The sequence below is a fragment of the Monodelphis domestica genome, chromosome 3, assembly GCF_027887165.1.
Source record: "Monodelphis domestica isolate mMonDom1 chromosome 3, mMonDom1.pri, whole genome shotgun sequence".
NCBI classification, from domain to species: domain Eukaryota; kingdom Metazoa; phylum Chordata; class Mammalia; order Didelphimorphia; family Didelphidae; genus Monodelphis; species Monodelphis domestica.
Genome location: NC_077229.1, coordinates 397,699,039 through 397,715,497, shown reverse-complemented (window position 1 = coordinate 397,715,497; position 16,459 = coordinate 397,699,039). Strand labels below are relative to the sequence as shown.

The 16,459-nt window shown below is 38.9% G+C and overlaps 1 protein-coding gene across 1 annotated transcript in view; it reads left to right on the top strand.

The window, feature by feature from the left end:
• Positions 1-750: 750 nt before the first annotated feature.
• The window catches only part of SLC6A19 (solute carrier family 6 member 19), a 51,150-nt gene continuing 35,441 nt past the window's right edge, over positions 751-16,459 (top strand). Inside the window, exon 1 of the mRNA XM_003340599.4 lies at positions 751-1,052. Coding sequence (XP_003340647.1) covers positions 851-1,052 — 202 coding nt within the window. The 5' untranslated portion in view covers positions 751-850. The remainder of the gene's footprint in view (positions 1,053-16,459) is intronic.

Sequence of the window (16,459 nt, the reverse complement as noted above, 5' to 3'; positions counted from 1 at the left end):
CCTTCCTGATTCTCAGTCTAATACTCCCTCAGATGCTTCAAGTCTAATTCCACAGACTTAAATGGCTTCTTTCCCAGACAATGTTTTTCCATGGAGAGTTCCGGAGCTTAGCCCGATTCACAATTAGTCTGGTTCTAATGATTCTGCACCCAGCCAGTCACAAGGGTTTGAGACTATGATTTAGTAACTTAATCCCAAAGCCAACAGAATCTTCTGAGAGTGAGTAAGGGATTCAGTTCTTCCTCTGTCTTGGATATGGTGGCTTTCCTTTGCAAGCTAGGCTCTGTGTGTTGAACAGGGACTTCCAGGGTAAACAAAACAGCTGGTCCTGCTGAGGTAGGCAATCTAGCATTTCATTTGCCGGCGGGAAAGGTTGTAAGCTATAGTCTATTTACCTTGGGTTTCTCCTCCCCCTGGAGTACTCAATTTGCTATAAACTCCCCGAGGTTTTTACTCTTCGTAACTAAGAGTGCTAAATCTGTATCATGCCCGAGTTTGCACAATAGGAGGGGCTAGGCGTATTTCATAACTTCCGTGGAGGGCAATATTTTTCAAAGCAAATAGTCCCCCGAGCTGATCCATCTGGAAGTGCTGAATGTGTGGTGTTCAGCAGGAGCCTCAGCAGATAAGACATTAATAAGTGTCCGAGTAGAGAGTTGACTTACTGAATCAAATGATTTGCTGACACTTCCCTTCTGCCTCAGGTGCTTGAGGCAGTGTCAAAGGTTCACTATAAATAGCTGAAGCTAGCCCTTAGAGCTCCCACTCTCCCCCAGCCTGCCATTCCTCCCTGGCTGCTCAGTAAAGCCTTTGCTTGGGCTAGTGGAATCAATCCCGGGAAAACCACACCATGGTGAGGCTTGTGCTCCCCAATCCGGGCTTGGAGAATAGGATTACTTCACTCGATGACCTTGAGACCATTGAAAAAGAAGAGGCAGGTTCCAGACCCAAATGGGACAACAAAGCACAATACATGCTAACCTGTGTCGGCTTTTGTGTGGGCTTAGGAAATGTGTGGCGATTCCCTTATCTCTGCCAGAGCCATGGAGGAGGTATGTAGTGTCTGTTTATTCTGTATATCCTTTGGGGCTGGGAACGGAGCCCTTAAACCACAAAATGGACAAATAGCCTTTTTTTTTTTTTACAATGCTCAATTACATAGTCCGCACGAGTCTAAAAACTCCATCAGGGCAGCAATCGCTTCCCATCTAAACTTCAAATCTTCCCCAGTGCTACAGGGCACCTTTGCCCAAGCAGATGTTGAATAAATGTTTGCTGAACTGAACTGAACTCAACACTATATCCAGGGCTTAAGTATGTATGTCCAAGAAAGGGAAAAGGGATGGATGAGTAGCGTATTGATAGCTTTGTAGGCCATTGAGCCATCCCTCAGGGATTGTACCATTAAGCTTGGAAAGAGGAGATTGGGAAGAGTTTCTCGAGCCCAATGCAGTGCAGTGGCTCAAACCTTTATTCTTTTGATTTTTCCCTACTCTCTCCTTCATTAAATTGCAGGGGGCAGAACTAGGGAACACAGGTGGGAGAAAAAGACATTTGAAGGGGCAGCTGGGTAGCTCAGTGGATTGAGAGCCAGGCCTCGAAACTGGAGCTCCTAGGTTCAAATCTGGCCTCAGACACTTCCCAACTGTGTGACCCTGGGCAAGTCACTTGACCCCCATTGCCTAGCCCTTACCACTCTTCTGCCTTGAAAGCAATATATAGTATTAATTCTAAGATGAAAGGTAAGGGTTAAAAAAAAAAGGATATTCATCTATGGTTCTTGTCATCATTTGCCAAAAGTATTTTACCTTCAGAAGCAATATGGACATTGATAGAAGGCTGGTCCTGAAATCAAGTCCTAACTCTGGTACTTACTAGTAGTTGAGTGCTGATGAGCAAATGAGTACCCCTAAGCAACTCTGAGATGAAAAGTTAGAATAAATTGCCAATATACATGTGTGGAAAAATTTGCACCCCCAAATAGCCTTTATGCACCAAAAAAACTCATTTATCAACACTCTTTAGATGAGTTGGACTTTCCTTTTGATGTAAAGAGAGAATGCAGCTCCCCAAAGTGCCAGGGTGATATTTTCTCATGGGGGGCTCCTAATATCCTGGAAGAATTGATTACATTCTCATCTCTCCTTTGGGCTTCAAAAGAACTGTAGTATGCTCTCTCCAGAAAGGAGCAAAGAAAATTGTCCCTCGACATCCCCGACAACCCCTTTTCCCCGTGGGCTTTCCTACTTTCTCAGAGGAGGTCAGGAAACATTTACTAATCATGCATTTTGTGCTAAGTTCAGGGGAACAGAGACATACATGAAACAAAATATGACAAAGGCAGAGGAGAGATGCAAATACTCCAGGAAAATTAAACCAGTTTAAATGTCAGCCTATGGAGTCTCTCTTGTGGGTCCTAGTGTCACTAATGATGCAAGAATGTATCCTTTCCATAAAGAACACCAATAAACAGTCTATTTTAATGAGGAAATTTGCACATGGGAGAGTTTGCTGCAGCATGTAATGTATAACAAGGAAAGTTTGGGATTACAAACCACTGCATTTGGGATTTTATGATCAAAATGTTCATTGCATTTGCTGCTCTGGCAGCTTTGTGCTGCCTTTTCCTAAGGCCACCATTCTCAAAGTGGGGTCTGAGGACCTCTCCCTGTAGATCCCTTTCGGGGGGCCAGGAGGTAAAGCTATTTTTCATAATAATACTAAAATTATTGGTCTATTAAAATATTACTCCTTCGGCCAATTAGATAGCTGGTGAGGCCCAATTCTATTCTATATACTTCATTCAAAACAACCTATCTCAATAGATTGAATATAGAAGCAGATTTAAGAACCCAGCTATTTTCCATTAAGCCAAACATTAGAACGATTTCCAAAAAAATGTAAAACAATGCCTTTTTTCTCACTTTTTTTTTGGTTTTGGAAAAATATAATAATTTTAATAAAGTATCTTATTTGTTATTTATATTTATCATGCTTACATTTCATATTATTTTTAATGAATTAATGCATATTTTTAAATGTGCTAGTTTTGATTTCTAATATGATAAATATCAATAGCTTTAACTCATTTTTTTTAGAACAGAAAAAAATAAACCTTATTAATACTACATTTTTTTCCTGGTATATTTCCTTTTTTTTATAAATTAAAATTTTTTTGAAGGGGCAGCTGGGTGGCTCAGTGGATTGAGAGCCAGGACTAGAGATGGGAGGTCCTACGTGCAAATCTGAGCTCAGATACTTCCCATCTGTGTGACCCTGGGTGCAAGTCACTTAACCCCCATTGCCTAGCCCTTACCACTCTTCTGTCAGACTGACGGTAAGGGTTTTAAAAAAAATAATTTTTTTTTGATATTTCATTTTCCCTTTTACATGCAATGACAACTTTCAAAATACGTTTTCCCGAAATTATAAGATCCAGATTGTTTCCCTCTCTCTCTCTCCTCTCTCCCAGAGATGGTAAATAACTTGATCAGGGTTATACATGTATTATCATGCCATCCTTACTTCCATATTGAACACTGTTGTAAGAGAAAAGTCATATTAAACCAAAACCCCAAAATAAAAATTCAAATAAACTAAAGTGAAAAAATCATATGCTTTCATCTGTATTCTGACTCCCACAGTTCTTTCTCTAGAGGTGGATAGCATGCTTTGTCATAAATCCCTCAGAATTGTCCTGGATCATTGCATTGCTGAGAGTGGTGAAGTCTTTTACAATCCATCATCCCGCAATATTGCTGATTTAACCCATTGTTTTGAAAATGTGTAAAGATATTTTATTTTACCAATTACATGTAATAACAATTTCACCTAAGTCTTTTGAAGTTATGTGATCCAAATTGTCTCTCTTCCTACTTCCCAGAGTTGGTGAGCATGAATCCATTTTTTACAAAAGTTCTTGGGGCAATGAGGTGGCTCAGTACATTGAGAGCCAGGTCTAAAGACTGCTGGGAGGGGGGTGAAAAGGGAGAGGAGTACTCTGACCTTAGACACTTCCTACCTGTGTGACCTTGGGCAAATCACTTAACCCTTACCGCCCTTCTTCCTTGGAACCAATACTTAGTATAGATTCTAATATGGAAATCAAAGGTTTAAAAAAAAAAAAAAGGTCTTTGAGGACCTATGTAACTTTTAAGAGCATGAGACCAAAGTGTTTGAGAACCACTGTCTTAAGGACTTCAGAGATCATTTGGAAGATGAAGCTACAATTTTTCTTCTCAAACAAGGGACTTATGATGTTCATGCGAGCTAACACTTTAAGGAAACTTGATATCTGAGAATCCAAACCAAATGATGGTAAATGAGATTAAGGAAGATGACTCAGTCTACAGAGGGATTGTACATTTTGAAAAAGGTCCATTACAGGCTTGGCTAGCAACCTCCTCTTTCTGGTAATTTAGGTAGAAATTTGATTTGCAAAGAATCTACTTACAGACACCCCAGAAACACATTTGTCATACTTGTGGTGGTTATTCAGTTGTGTCTGACTCTTTGTGATCTTATGGACCCTATAGCTGGTTGTGAAGTTTTCTTTGTAAGGATACTAATGTGATTTCCCATTTCCTTCTCTAGTGGATCTTTTTATCAGGTGATCAGAGGTTCAATGACTTGCCCAGGATCACACAGCTAGAAAGTGTCTGAGGCTGAATTTGAACTCAGGTCTTCCTGATTCCAGGCCCAGCCCTTTATCCATTTCTTGCTGCCTTTTTCAGTTGTCATGCTACTTGTTACCTATGTGCCCTTGTACAAGGCACCTTGCCTCTCTTCCCTTATCTAAAAGAAAAGAGTTGGACTAGATGATCTCGATTGTCATTTACATCTCTAAATCCTTTGAGTGAATGTAAAGGGGCAATCTCTGTGCATTATCTACCAGGTATTCTGACACTGTGATGTATTTGATACAAACAATTATTTTAAAGAATATTAAAGTCAATTCTGTGTAAAGTTGAAAGACTAGTGAAGTCAAGTCTCCAGAGCCCTTAAAAAAAAAATAAACAGAAGGAACTTAACCTAAAAGCCAGTCTAGGATCCTAGACTTAGAGCTGAAAGGGAACCTCTCTTTCTGCCCCATGGACATGAGCTTAGCTGCCTTCCAAAACAGGGAGCTCAAGAGGATGAAATAGTTAACTTGTGAAAATCCCTATTTCTCTCTCACATGTCTTGTCCCTATTGTTCTTCCTGTAAAGAGCAGGGTAACCACAGGTAACAACTGTAGTGTCTCCATAGATAGCACAATTTATTCTCAAACGCTTTTGTCAACAGACCTGGACTGAGCCATCAATATGATACAAATGTCAGTGGGAGCCAGATTTCTGTAGAATAGGTCACCTCGGTGGTTTCCCCTCAGACAAGATGAGAGGGGAATTAGAGTTTATAACTTAGTATCATTGAGTGGTGAAAGATGTTGGAGATAATCTAGTCCACTCCCATTCATTTCACCAAGGAGGAAAACCAGGGTTAGAAATAGTTAAATGCCTTAGCCAAGGTCAAACAAAAGCAGAATTTGAACTCACTTTCCTTGACTCCAAGTGCATGGTAGGAAAACAGTAGAAAAGAATAGATATTAGAGAGAGGTAATGCTGAATTCAATATGGAGGCTAGGGTTGGAGAGAGGAGTAGTTGTGATCCTTGAAGAATCCTTTACCCAATTACTAATCCCTCTCATTTGGGGGGCCTGGATCCCCAGGTCAAGTGGCAGAGGGAATAAATAGTCCATCCTACTCCACTGTGGAAGGAAGGTTACCAAAGAGGGGGGTTAATGACTGCAGGATGCATGGGGAGGAGAGGAGACCGGGAAGGAGCAGATATTGATCTCTATATTAGGAATAGGGCTAAAAATGTGACTTTTAGAAGGAAGCATCTAGTCCCTCTAGGCCTTGACATCTGGCAGGAAGTTTTGGTTGCCTTCAACTTCCTCATCTGTAAAAGGAAGGCATTGAATGAGTGGATCTCCAAGGTCCCTTTCAACACTAAATCCCATACTCCTTTTCCTGGGTGAGATGACAAAAGTAATCCAATTTGTTATGTTAAAAAATAAAGCAAAATCCTGACCTTCCATCTTGGAATTGACACTGTGTATTGGTTCCAAGGAAGAAAAGTGTTAAGGGGTAGACAACGGGGGTTAAATGACTTCCAGGGTTATACAGTTAAGAAGTATCTGAGGTCAGATTTGAACCCAGAATCTCCCATTTCTAGGTCTGTCTCTCAGCCCACTGGGCATCCTTTTGTTGTATTTTTCTTTTTAAATGATACAAATGGAAGAGTTTCCCTCAGCCTCTGAAAATCCTCTCAGAGTAACTGGGAAGTCTTTTGAGATGAATGCAAGGACAATATATTATGCACCTAACTGAGCTGAAGTTTATCCCATGGGACTCTAAATCTACAAATATGTGTTCTTTAGGATTTAGTGAGTCTCCTGAACCATTGATCTGTCTCAGAAACAGAGATCTGTTTGCACTTTAGTAATAATTAATACTGCCCCTTCATGAAAACAGGAGGAGAAAACATTCTCATCACTTCCCTTTAGTTCCAAACTGATCATTAGAATTTAGCCAGAAAGTGAAGGAAGACTCACAATCTCCTAAGCAAATGTGGATGTTCCCAACCTTGACTTGATCCTATTCTAGTAATATGTATTGCAAAAAAAAAATGTATTGCAAAAATATACAATGTGTGTCATATCTGCTGTATCAACCTTCATTCTAAGAGCCAGATAAGAAACCAATTAGAGCCTCCTTCGCAAAAAAAAAAATGTTTCCCTTGTTAATGGCTACACCCTTGGTATATAAATGTTTCTAGGCACTGTTAGGTCCCCTAGTAAAGTCTGTAAAGGCTTATTCATGGGACTGTAAGATCATAGACATGGAATGAATAAATGAGTTAAAAGTATTTATTGAGAGTTGACTATGTACCAAACACTGTGCAAAGTGTTGTATATAAAGATAAGAAAGCAGATATTTTTAGCCCTCAAGTAATTTACATTCTAGTGGGAGACATATAGGGAAATGGTGGCCAAGGAGGGGCTTTGATCAGGAAAGTTACAAGCATGGCAAATAGGGCAATGGAAGCATAAAATGAAACACCTCATCCAGGAACAATGATATAGTTGATTTGAGTATGGTTCATGGTTCCATAATTGGAGGAGCATGGAAAGGGGAGGGAGAGCAAAGGTGATCAGAGAGCTAGAAAAGACCTTAGAAAGCATCTATTCCAGACTTTTCATTTTTCATAAGCACCTCATAGGGTCATCAGTTTAGAGCTGGGAAAAAAAAAAAAAAAACCTTAGAGGTCATTGATTCTAACCCCCTCCTTTTACAAATGGGGAAACTATCTCAGGGGAAGAGACTTGTCCAAGGTCAGGGTGGGCAGCAGGATTTGAACCCTGGTCTTCCTGACTCCAAGTCCAGCGTTCTGTTCACAATACCACATGAGTGCTTGCCAAAGGTCACACTAGTAATAAACAGCAAGGAAAGTATTTAGACCTAGATCTTCTTATCCTAAATGTAGTCTTCTCTATACTATACTATTCGGCCAACAACCATACTTCTCCCCATGCTTCCTGAAGTTAATATGGTTTTTGAAGGGATCGGATTCCTCTGAGACAATGGACAAAGCCTTGCTCCAGCTCATTCTTTGAGAAACCACCAAGGGTATGCACTAGAGAAATCAATGGAATCATAGAAATAAAGGAATGGGTAAGGGTGTTTAACCAAGCCCCCCAATTTATGGGACTATGTTATGCTAGATCATTGTTCTACGATGTCAAGAGATATTGGTCTAGGTAAAGAAATGGGAGCCCCTCCAAGTAGTCCCCAGATGCTATTCATTGAGGTAGATAACCCCTCTAGTTTCCTGTTGTTTGGTTAGCTTAGCATATAAATTTAAAACATTACGCAGTACTCTTTCTGCAACTACTATGCTTTGTTTTTCCTTTTCAGTTTTTGGACCCTCCTTCTTTCTCTCAGCTGTTTAGGTTACTCTTCAAAATTCTCATTATTCTGCCCTCCATTCCTCTGTAGGATGAGCCTCAACCCCCTGCGAAGCAGAATCTTTCTTCCTCTGTCTAGACAGATTTCATTTGGTTTAGGGTCAAAATTAGATAGTGTGGTCAATGTCTGACCAGAGAACTCAGCCAGCTTCCCTGGGTGGGCTCTGTGACTAGGAAATCTCTGACAAACCTTTCCTCAGTCTCTTAGGTAAACTTCAGAATCTACTAACACATGCTGGCTTTCCTTCCTTCCCTTCCCTCTCACTGAGCTTTTCCTTGTTTCTTCTACCTCTTTTCTTTAGTCCTAGCTCTTGAGACTGTTTTAATAGGCTCATGCAATTGCTTCACCACTGAATCAGCTTCATTTTCCTAACCTCCTCTCTCTAAAGTTACCATTTCAATAAAAATCCATCTTGGGCTCTCCCTGACTCACTGTCCCCAAAGCATCATTCATCAGCCCACCTAGCCCAGACTAGTTCTCTCAGAGAACTCCTACTTTCCTTCCTTCTTCCTTTCTCTGATGCTATCAATAGGAGAAACCCCCTACAAGTCAAAACTCCCCTTTTACTCATTCATGTGGCCATCTCACCAGTAGCTTAGGAGTTGCTTGGGGCAGGGGTGCTATCTTCAGGCCTGGTTCTCTGTCCACTGAGCCACCCAGCTGCCCCAAAGCAGGGCTCTTTTTAGGAATGTCCCAGACCACTCTGGCAATCTGGTGAAATTATAGACCCCTTCTCAGAACTTGTTTAAATGCAGAAAATTAAATATGTAGGACTGCAAGGAATCTACTTACATTAACATGTTATTAATTTTTTTATAAAGCAAGTTCTCAGACACCAGCTTAAAAATTTCTGCCCTGTTGCCTAACACAAAGTATGGACTTAATAGAGGTTTGTTAAACTGGCTAAGTGGTGCAGTAGATAGAGTACAGGGCTTGGGGTAAGGAAGATGTAAGGTCAAATCAGCCTCAGACATTTACTAGTTGTGTGACTTTGGGCAAGTCACTTAATACGTGTCTGCTTCTGAAACAGGAGAACATTATACATAGTAACTGAAATATTGTGGAATGATCAAATGTGATAGATTAATAGCAATGCAATGATCCAGGACAATTCTGAGGGACTTATGAGAAAGAATGCTATCCACATCCAGAGAAAGAACTGTGGGAGTAGAAATCTAGAAGACAACATGATTTATCCACTTGTTTATTTGGGTTAAGGATTTGGGGTTTGGGTTTTATAAGATTATTCACTTATAAAAATGAATAATATGGAAATATGTTTTGCAGGATAGTACATATATAACTCAGAAAACAAAATAAAAAAATAAAAATTGGGAAATAAGTTTCTCTGCTTCTATTTTCTCAACTCTAAAATTGAGATAATAGACTTTACCTCCTAAAATTGTTGAGAGTATAGAATGAAATAATATTTTTTTATTTATTATTTTTTAAAAACCTTTACCTTCTGTCTTAGAATCAATACTGTGTATTGGTTCCAAGGCAGAAGAGTGGTAAGGGCTAGACAATGGGGGTTAAGTGACTTGCCCAGGGTCACACAGCTGGGGAGTGTCTGAGGGCAGATTTGAACCTAGGGCCTCCCGTCTTGAGGCTTAGCTCTCAATCCACTGAGCTACTCAGCTGCCCCCTGAAAACAATATTTATAAAGTACTTACCACCATGCCTGGCATATAGTAGATGCTTAATAAGTGCTTATTTCTTCCTCTGTTCTTTAAACTGAATATCATTGTAGCTCACTAGTAGAATAGAGGGTACCATAACTGTAAAGCACTGATTTAATGACCCCTTTGGGGGTCTCTCAGGAGACTCTGATTCTAGGAAGTACAGATAAGTTTTATCCTCTCTTGGATGAAATCATTTCAAGTGATTTCTCTCCAAGGGACATGGCTTATGTGGAATATAGGAGGCAGAAAGGAGAGGGGGGCCTTGAGCTAACTATATCACCACACTTGCTTTGTCCAAGAGGACGGAGAAATAAAAAATTCTCTCCATGGTACATCTAATTCAGTCTCCACGACATCCATCCCAGTCATCAGTAAAGGTACTGGCAGTCAGAGACATGGCTGGTTGCAGATTTAAGATGACTATTTACACAGGACATTTTAGCTTTCAGGGAGGCTGCCAACCTTAAACAATACATCCTGTTTTTCAGGGTTCCTGTTCCAAATGGCACACAGATACCAAATAACATGATTACATGACTTCATTTGCAACACAGATGATAAAGACTGAAAAAAAATGAGCAATATGTGGAAGTAAAATGTTAGTGATGTTAGTAAAGGTAGCTGCAAACCTATTTACTACTTTTAAAAAATGTTTAAAGCCATATGGCTTGGAATACTCCAGACTTAAAATAGAACTGATGGTTTACTGGCAAGCAGGCATCTCCCAAGACAAGATGTCACCAGTGTCCTCTTACAGTTTATGAGAAATCCAAAGATAACGCTAAAATATAGTGTAACTGAGAAGATGGAGACCTGAGTTTTCTTTTCATTTGGTCTGACCTGTGAACTTGAGTGGGCTATTCATGACTCCTTTGAGTTATGTCAAAGTGGGGATGAAAAACTATTGACCCACATTTACCTACTTACCACTATGTAAAGATATAAATAGAATGTAAGCTCCTTGAGGGAAGGGCCTGGGTTTGTTGTTGTTGCTGGTTTGTTTTTTGTCTTTGAATCTCTAGCATGCAGCACACTCTTTCACATTTACTAGTTGTGTGACTTTGAGCAAGTCATTTAATACTTGTCTGCTTCTGAAACAGGAGAACATTATACACAGTAACTGAAATATTGTGGAATGATCAAATGTGATAGACTGTGTTACTAATAGAAAGGAAGGAAGGAAGGAAGGAAGAGGGAAAGAAAGAAAGAAAGAAAGAAAGAAAGAAAGAAAGAAAGAAAGAAAGAAAGAAAGAAAGAAAGAAAGAAAGAAAGAAAGAAAGAAAGAAAGAAAGAAAGAAAGAAAGAAAGAAAGAAAGAAAGAAAGAAAGAAAGAAAGAAAGAAAGAAAGAAAGAAAGAAAGAAAGAAAGAAGAAAGAAAGAAAGAAAGAAAGAAAGAAAGAAAGAAAGAAAGAAAGAAGAAAGAAAGAAAGAAAGAAAGGAAGAAAGAAAGAAAGAAAGAAAGACTCAAGTAAAGAACTATAAAGATTTTGAGAAATGTGGCATCGGTTTCATTGTGTAGGGAGAGGGAAGGGAAAAGGGATATTCCCCAAGGAAACCCCAATTTAGAGGCTGTCTTTCACATCAGTGCATCTTTGGTTTTATTTTGGGGTTTTGATTATATATGACTTTCCTCTTATAACGATAATCAATGTGGAAGTGTGTTTGGCATGACAATAAAAACATTTTTTTTAAACTTCCTTCATGACAGTGGCTAATATCTTCAACAAGGTTGTTGTTGTTTTTTTTTTAACCCTTACCTTCCATCTTAGAATCAATATATACTGGTTCCAAGGCAGAAGAGTGGTAAGGGCTAGGCAATGGGAGTTAAGTGACTTGCTCAAGGTCACACAGCTAGGAAGTGTTTGAGGTAAAATTTGAACCCAGGACCTCCCATCTCTAGGCCTGGCTCTCAATCCACTGAGCCACCCAGCTGCCCCCTCCTTGATAATTTCTTGAAAGATAATGTCTAGGCCCTTTTTTTGATCATGACTTGTAGGTAATTCATTAATTCTTAGATGATCTCTCCTGGATTTATTTTCCAGGTCAGTTGTCTTTCCAAAGAGATATTCCACATTTACCTCTATTTTTTTCATTCTCTTGACTTTCTTTGATTGTTTCTTGATGTCTCTTGAAGTCACTAGCTTCCACTTGCCCAGTTCTAATTTTTAAGGCATGATTTTCTTGAATGAGCTTTTGTACCATCTTTTTCATTTGACCAGATGTGGTTGAAAAACTTCTAAATAACTACTGTATAAAAAGTCACTCCCAAGCAATAGCCTAGGACTCTATAGGGCATACCAACACTCTTTCAGTACACATTAGACTTTAAAGGAAAGATAATTCAGGAGGAGTCCAAGGAAGGAAGGAAGCAAGCGTACTATTTTGCTTTATATTCCTCACCTTATTTGACCCTCACAACAACCCTGGGAAAGAGGTGCTATTATTTTACCCATTTTTCAGTTAAGGAAACCAAGGCAGAGATTTAGTACCTTACTCAGGGCCATATAGCTAATGTCTGAGACTAGATTTGAACTCAGGTTTTCCTGACTCACATCAGCAGCTAGATCTCTCCAGTTTCCTATAGCACCATCAGTTCACTAAGATCATCAGTCATCTGTTAGGAACTTGGTATCTTTCATCTTCATATACTCCTTAGAACTTTGCCATATGTCCAAGGCTGCAAAATCCTGGATAGCAATGGCAAAGTAGTGTCTCTGTTGCATGAAGAAAAGGCTAACTACATCTCCATTTTTTATATAGAAACTAATTTTCCAATTTTTTATCCAAATCTTACTATTTTTCTCATTGCTTACTTCTGGTTTCATAAGATCCTTAGCATATTATTTTATTCTGCTCATCACCTTGATTTGTATGACTGCCTGCATGTGCATTGCTTAAATTCCTTAACATTTCAATGGAGCTGTGATCTCCTTGCCATGGCCATTCCGTCCATTGGTGCAGGTTGTAGTTTATCATATTCTTCTTGAATCCTTATCTATATTCTTTCGTATGTAATATAGATGTAAAGTAGATTGGCTTATATAATAGTTCAAACTCTCACCAACAGAGACACAATACAGCTCGTGTTTCAGATATTTAGATATCTGATCTGCTATTTGGTGTGTTCAGAATCTAAGGGATACTGGGATTTCTGCCTTTGCAGGGAGCAGGGGAAGGACTAATACTGGGTGTTTGATCCTTTATTCTCATCCCTCCAAGAGGTCTATTGGTCTAGTATTACACCAAGCTACCCCACTTCAAATACTTGAAGTCTGGGGGTACAATGCCCTTTCTCAGTGTTTAAAAATAAAAGTCACTTTCCCTATTCACTTTAAAAGGAAATATAATAGTTACTCTCAGCCAGCTATTTTTCTTCCACCCAAAACTGGTTACACAAAAGGCAATAATAATGAATATTAAGTGACATTTTAATCAAAGGTAATATTAAAATAAAAATTGGGGAAGTTATACAGTTTGGGTAGGTGATGTGCTTTTTCCCCAAGAGTAAATGAGGTAAGGAAGATTAGATAATCAAAGATAATGTTGAGGCTATGAACCTGGGAGATTGGAAGAATGATAAGAGCCTTCACAGAAATAAGGAAGTTTGAATGAAGGATGGGTCTAGAGAAAAGATAATAAGGTCTGTTTCAGATATGTTTAATTAGAGATGTCCAGCAAGTTCCTTTGGCAATGTCAGACTTGGGTTATGGGCAGAGAGTCAAATGTATAGATCTGTAAATCATTGTCATTCAGATAAGAATCCAATCCAGGAGAGCTAACTCTCCTTGAAAGAGGATGTTAAGAAGGAAGAGAGGCAGACTCGGGACTGTCTATTGTTATCTACTGTCTACTGTTATCTGCAGTGCCTATCTTAAATATGTGTCTTAAATAACTCTCTAAACTACTCACTAATGCACAATAACTGTGTAGCATTAAGGTAAAGTAAATGGTACCAGTATGGTTATTCTCCTCCTCCCCTGCATTCATTTTTATTTTCCAAAAATGAAGAAACTAAGACTTTAAGAGGGGCAATAACTTCCTAGTATTGGATATCTACAGCAAGATGGGAACTTAAATGCCACCTAGTCATTTTACAGATAATAAAACTGAGATCCAGAAAGGTTACAAGATACATCTAGAGTCACACAGGTAAAAAGTGGCACCAATAGGATTTGAACCCAAATAGATGCTTTGGGTCCAAACCCAAAGTGTTTTGGCCTTCAGCATATTCATCTACAATCACAGAACTCATAAGTATCTAGGTGGGATCTGAGCCCAGCTCTTCTGACTCTAAACTCAGGACTCCATCCTCTAAGGTCCAAAGATATCAAATGGATCACTTAGAGGGCAGTGTGGCCTGATCCAAATTAAAATGTAATTAGGAAATATCTGACAAAATAATTTATCATTTCTTCCTCTAGTTCATTTCATAGATGAGGAAACTGAGGTAAATTGGTTTAAGTGACTTGACCAGGGTTTATCCAGCTACTAAATGTCTGAAGATGGATTTGAACTTGGGTCTTTCTGCCACCAGACTTGGAGCTCTATCCACTGTGCCACCTAGTTGCTAGAAGTATAATAGAACATGGATAATGTTAATTTGTGTCATGCTTCTGACATATGCTAGCTGTATGACCCAGGGCATATCTCAGTGCCCTACGTAACACTTTAGGGCTAACCATTTCAGAAAAGGTTCTATTGGTAGAAGGAGTTCCCTGTCAGTGAAATTACAGCTCTATTCCCTCTCTGTCTCCCATATCCTATTGGTCTTTATCTCTAATTCTGCTGTTTATTGAGGCAGATTCTTTCAGGGATTCAGCTATTCCCTAGGAATGAATCAGAAAATTTTGGAAATTCCTTTAACTTTGAGTCAATTCAGTACTTTTTGGTGAAGGATGATTTTCCGCCTCTAAATAGTATTCCACAGGCTTAGAGGAATGAATTCAACTCTCCAAGCTGTGACTCCCAAGTTGTAACTTGGGTATTTATTTATTTTTATAAACCTTTACCTTCTATCTTAGAATCAATACTGTGTATTGGTTCCAAGGCAGAAGAGCAATAAGGGCTGGGCAATGGGGATTAAGTGATTTACCCACAGTCACGCAGCTAGATAGTGTCTGAGGCCAGATATGAACGCAGGATGTCCTGTTTCTAGCCTGCTTCTCAATCCATTGAGTCATCCAGTTGCCCTACATTGGGTATTTATTAAATAATAAATAAATAAATAATAAATAAAAACTGTTCAATTTGTATGTGTGTGTTCATGCACAATGTGTCTTGCATACACATTCATGTGTATCTCTTCAGCCATGTTCCTTACTTATTTTCACATTAACTTCAACCTCCAATTTAAATTGCCCAGTCTGACTTGATATTCACAGAGATTTCTTGAGCTTTCAGTTCACAGGGGGCAGCTGGGTAGCTCAGTGGATTGAGAGCCAGGCCTATATACAGGAGGTCCTAGGTTCAAATCTTGCCTCAGTCACTTCCTAACTGTGTGACCTTGGGCAAGTCACTTGACCCCCCCATTGCCTAGCCCTTACCACTCTTCTGCCTTGGAGCCAATACACAGTATTGACTCCAAGATGAAAGGTAAGGGTTAAAAAAAAAAGGAAAGAAAGAATTCATCTCACAGAGCCCAGTTGGTCTTTGGGCATTAGGGGGATGGATTCAATTCCCACCTCTGAAAAATATTTTTTGTGTATCACTGAATAAGTTACTTAACCTCTAAGTGTCCCAGCCAGCTTTCTAGGTAAGACTCTACACTGGTAGAAAAAGGTATCTTTATCTTTATCTATATCATCCCCATATAGATGAAATCAGAGATCCAGAAAAAAAATATTCTTAATGGTATTTATATGTTCTTTGAATATACTTTAAATAACATTCTATATGCAAAGCTACAGAGGTCCTTTGTCAAGTTGATTTCACTCATTGTCCCATTTTCCAGTGACAAAAATTAGAGCCATTTACCTACAGAACACCTGTATTTGCTTGGGTGTGTGTTTAAAATGAGGATCCTGACTTGAGATGGTTGTAAATTGCATGGATAGATGGAAACTAGCTACTTCTCTATCCCAGTTGCCTCTTCTACCCACACTTATATCCTATATGTTCTTTTTTTCTTTTCTTTTTTTTAAGTTTTGGAAAATTGTATTTAATTAATTAATTTAGAATATTTTTCCATGGTTACAAGATTAATGTTCTTTCCCTGACCTCTCCCCAACACCCCATGGCCAATGCGCAATTTCTCTGTATCCCTTATCTTCTTGACCTTACCTCCCTTGTTCTATGTTCTAAAAGAGACAAATTCTATCCTTTCCAAATCATGGTGAAGCTTAAGACATCATTACATCCTACAAAAAGAACCTCTCTGCCCTCCTAATATTATTATTGATTAATTTCTTAATTGTATTAATTAATTGTAATTAACCTATTAATAATAATATAAAATATAAAAATATATTAATGAAGACTGAGTGATCTTTTGCTCAAGCATCTTGAAACTAACTCAACAAAAGGAAAAGTGTGGATGTTGGTAGTTAGTGTGGTTATCACAAGCCTCATTAATTCAGTAGAGGCAGTATAGTGTAGTGACATGATCCCTAGACTTGGAGCACACTGAAAGAAGTCAATGGTTACAGCATCACAAATGCAAGTTTAAATTCCATCTCTACTATGTGGTGACAACTCACTTAAACCCTGTGGGCTATAAATTTCTTCATCTGTTAAACTCCCAGGAGCCATCAAAGACCATGCTGTCTGACA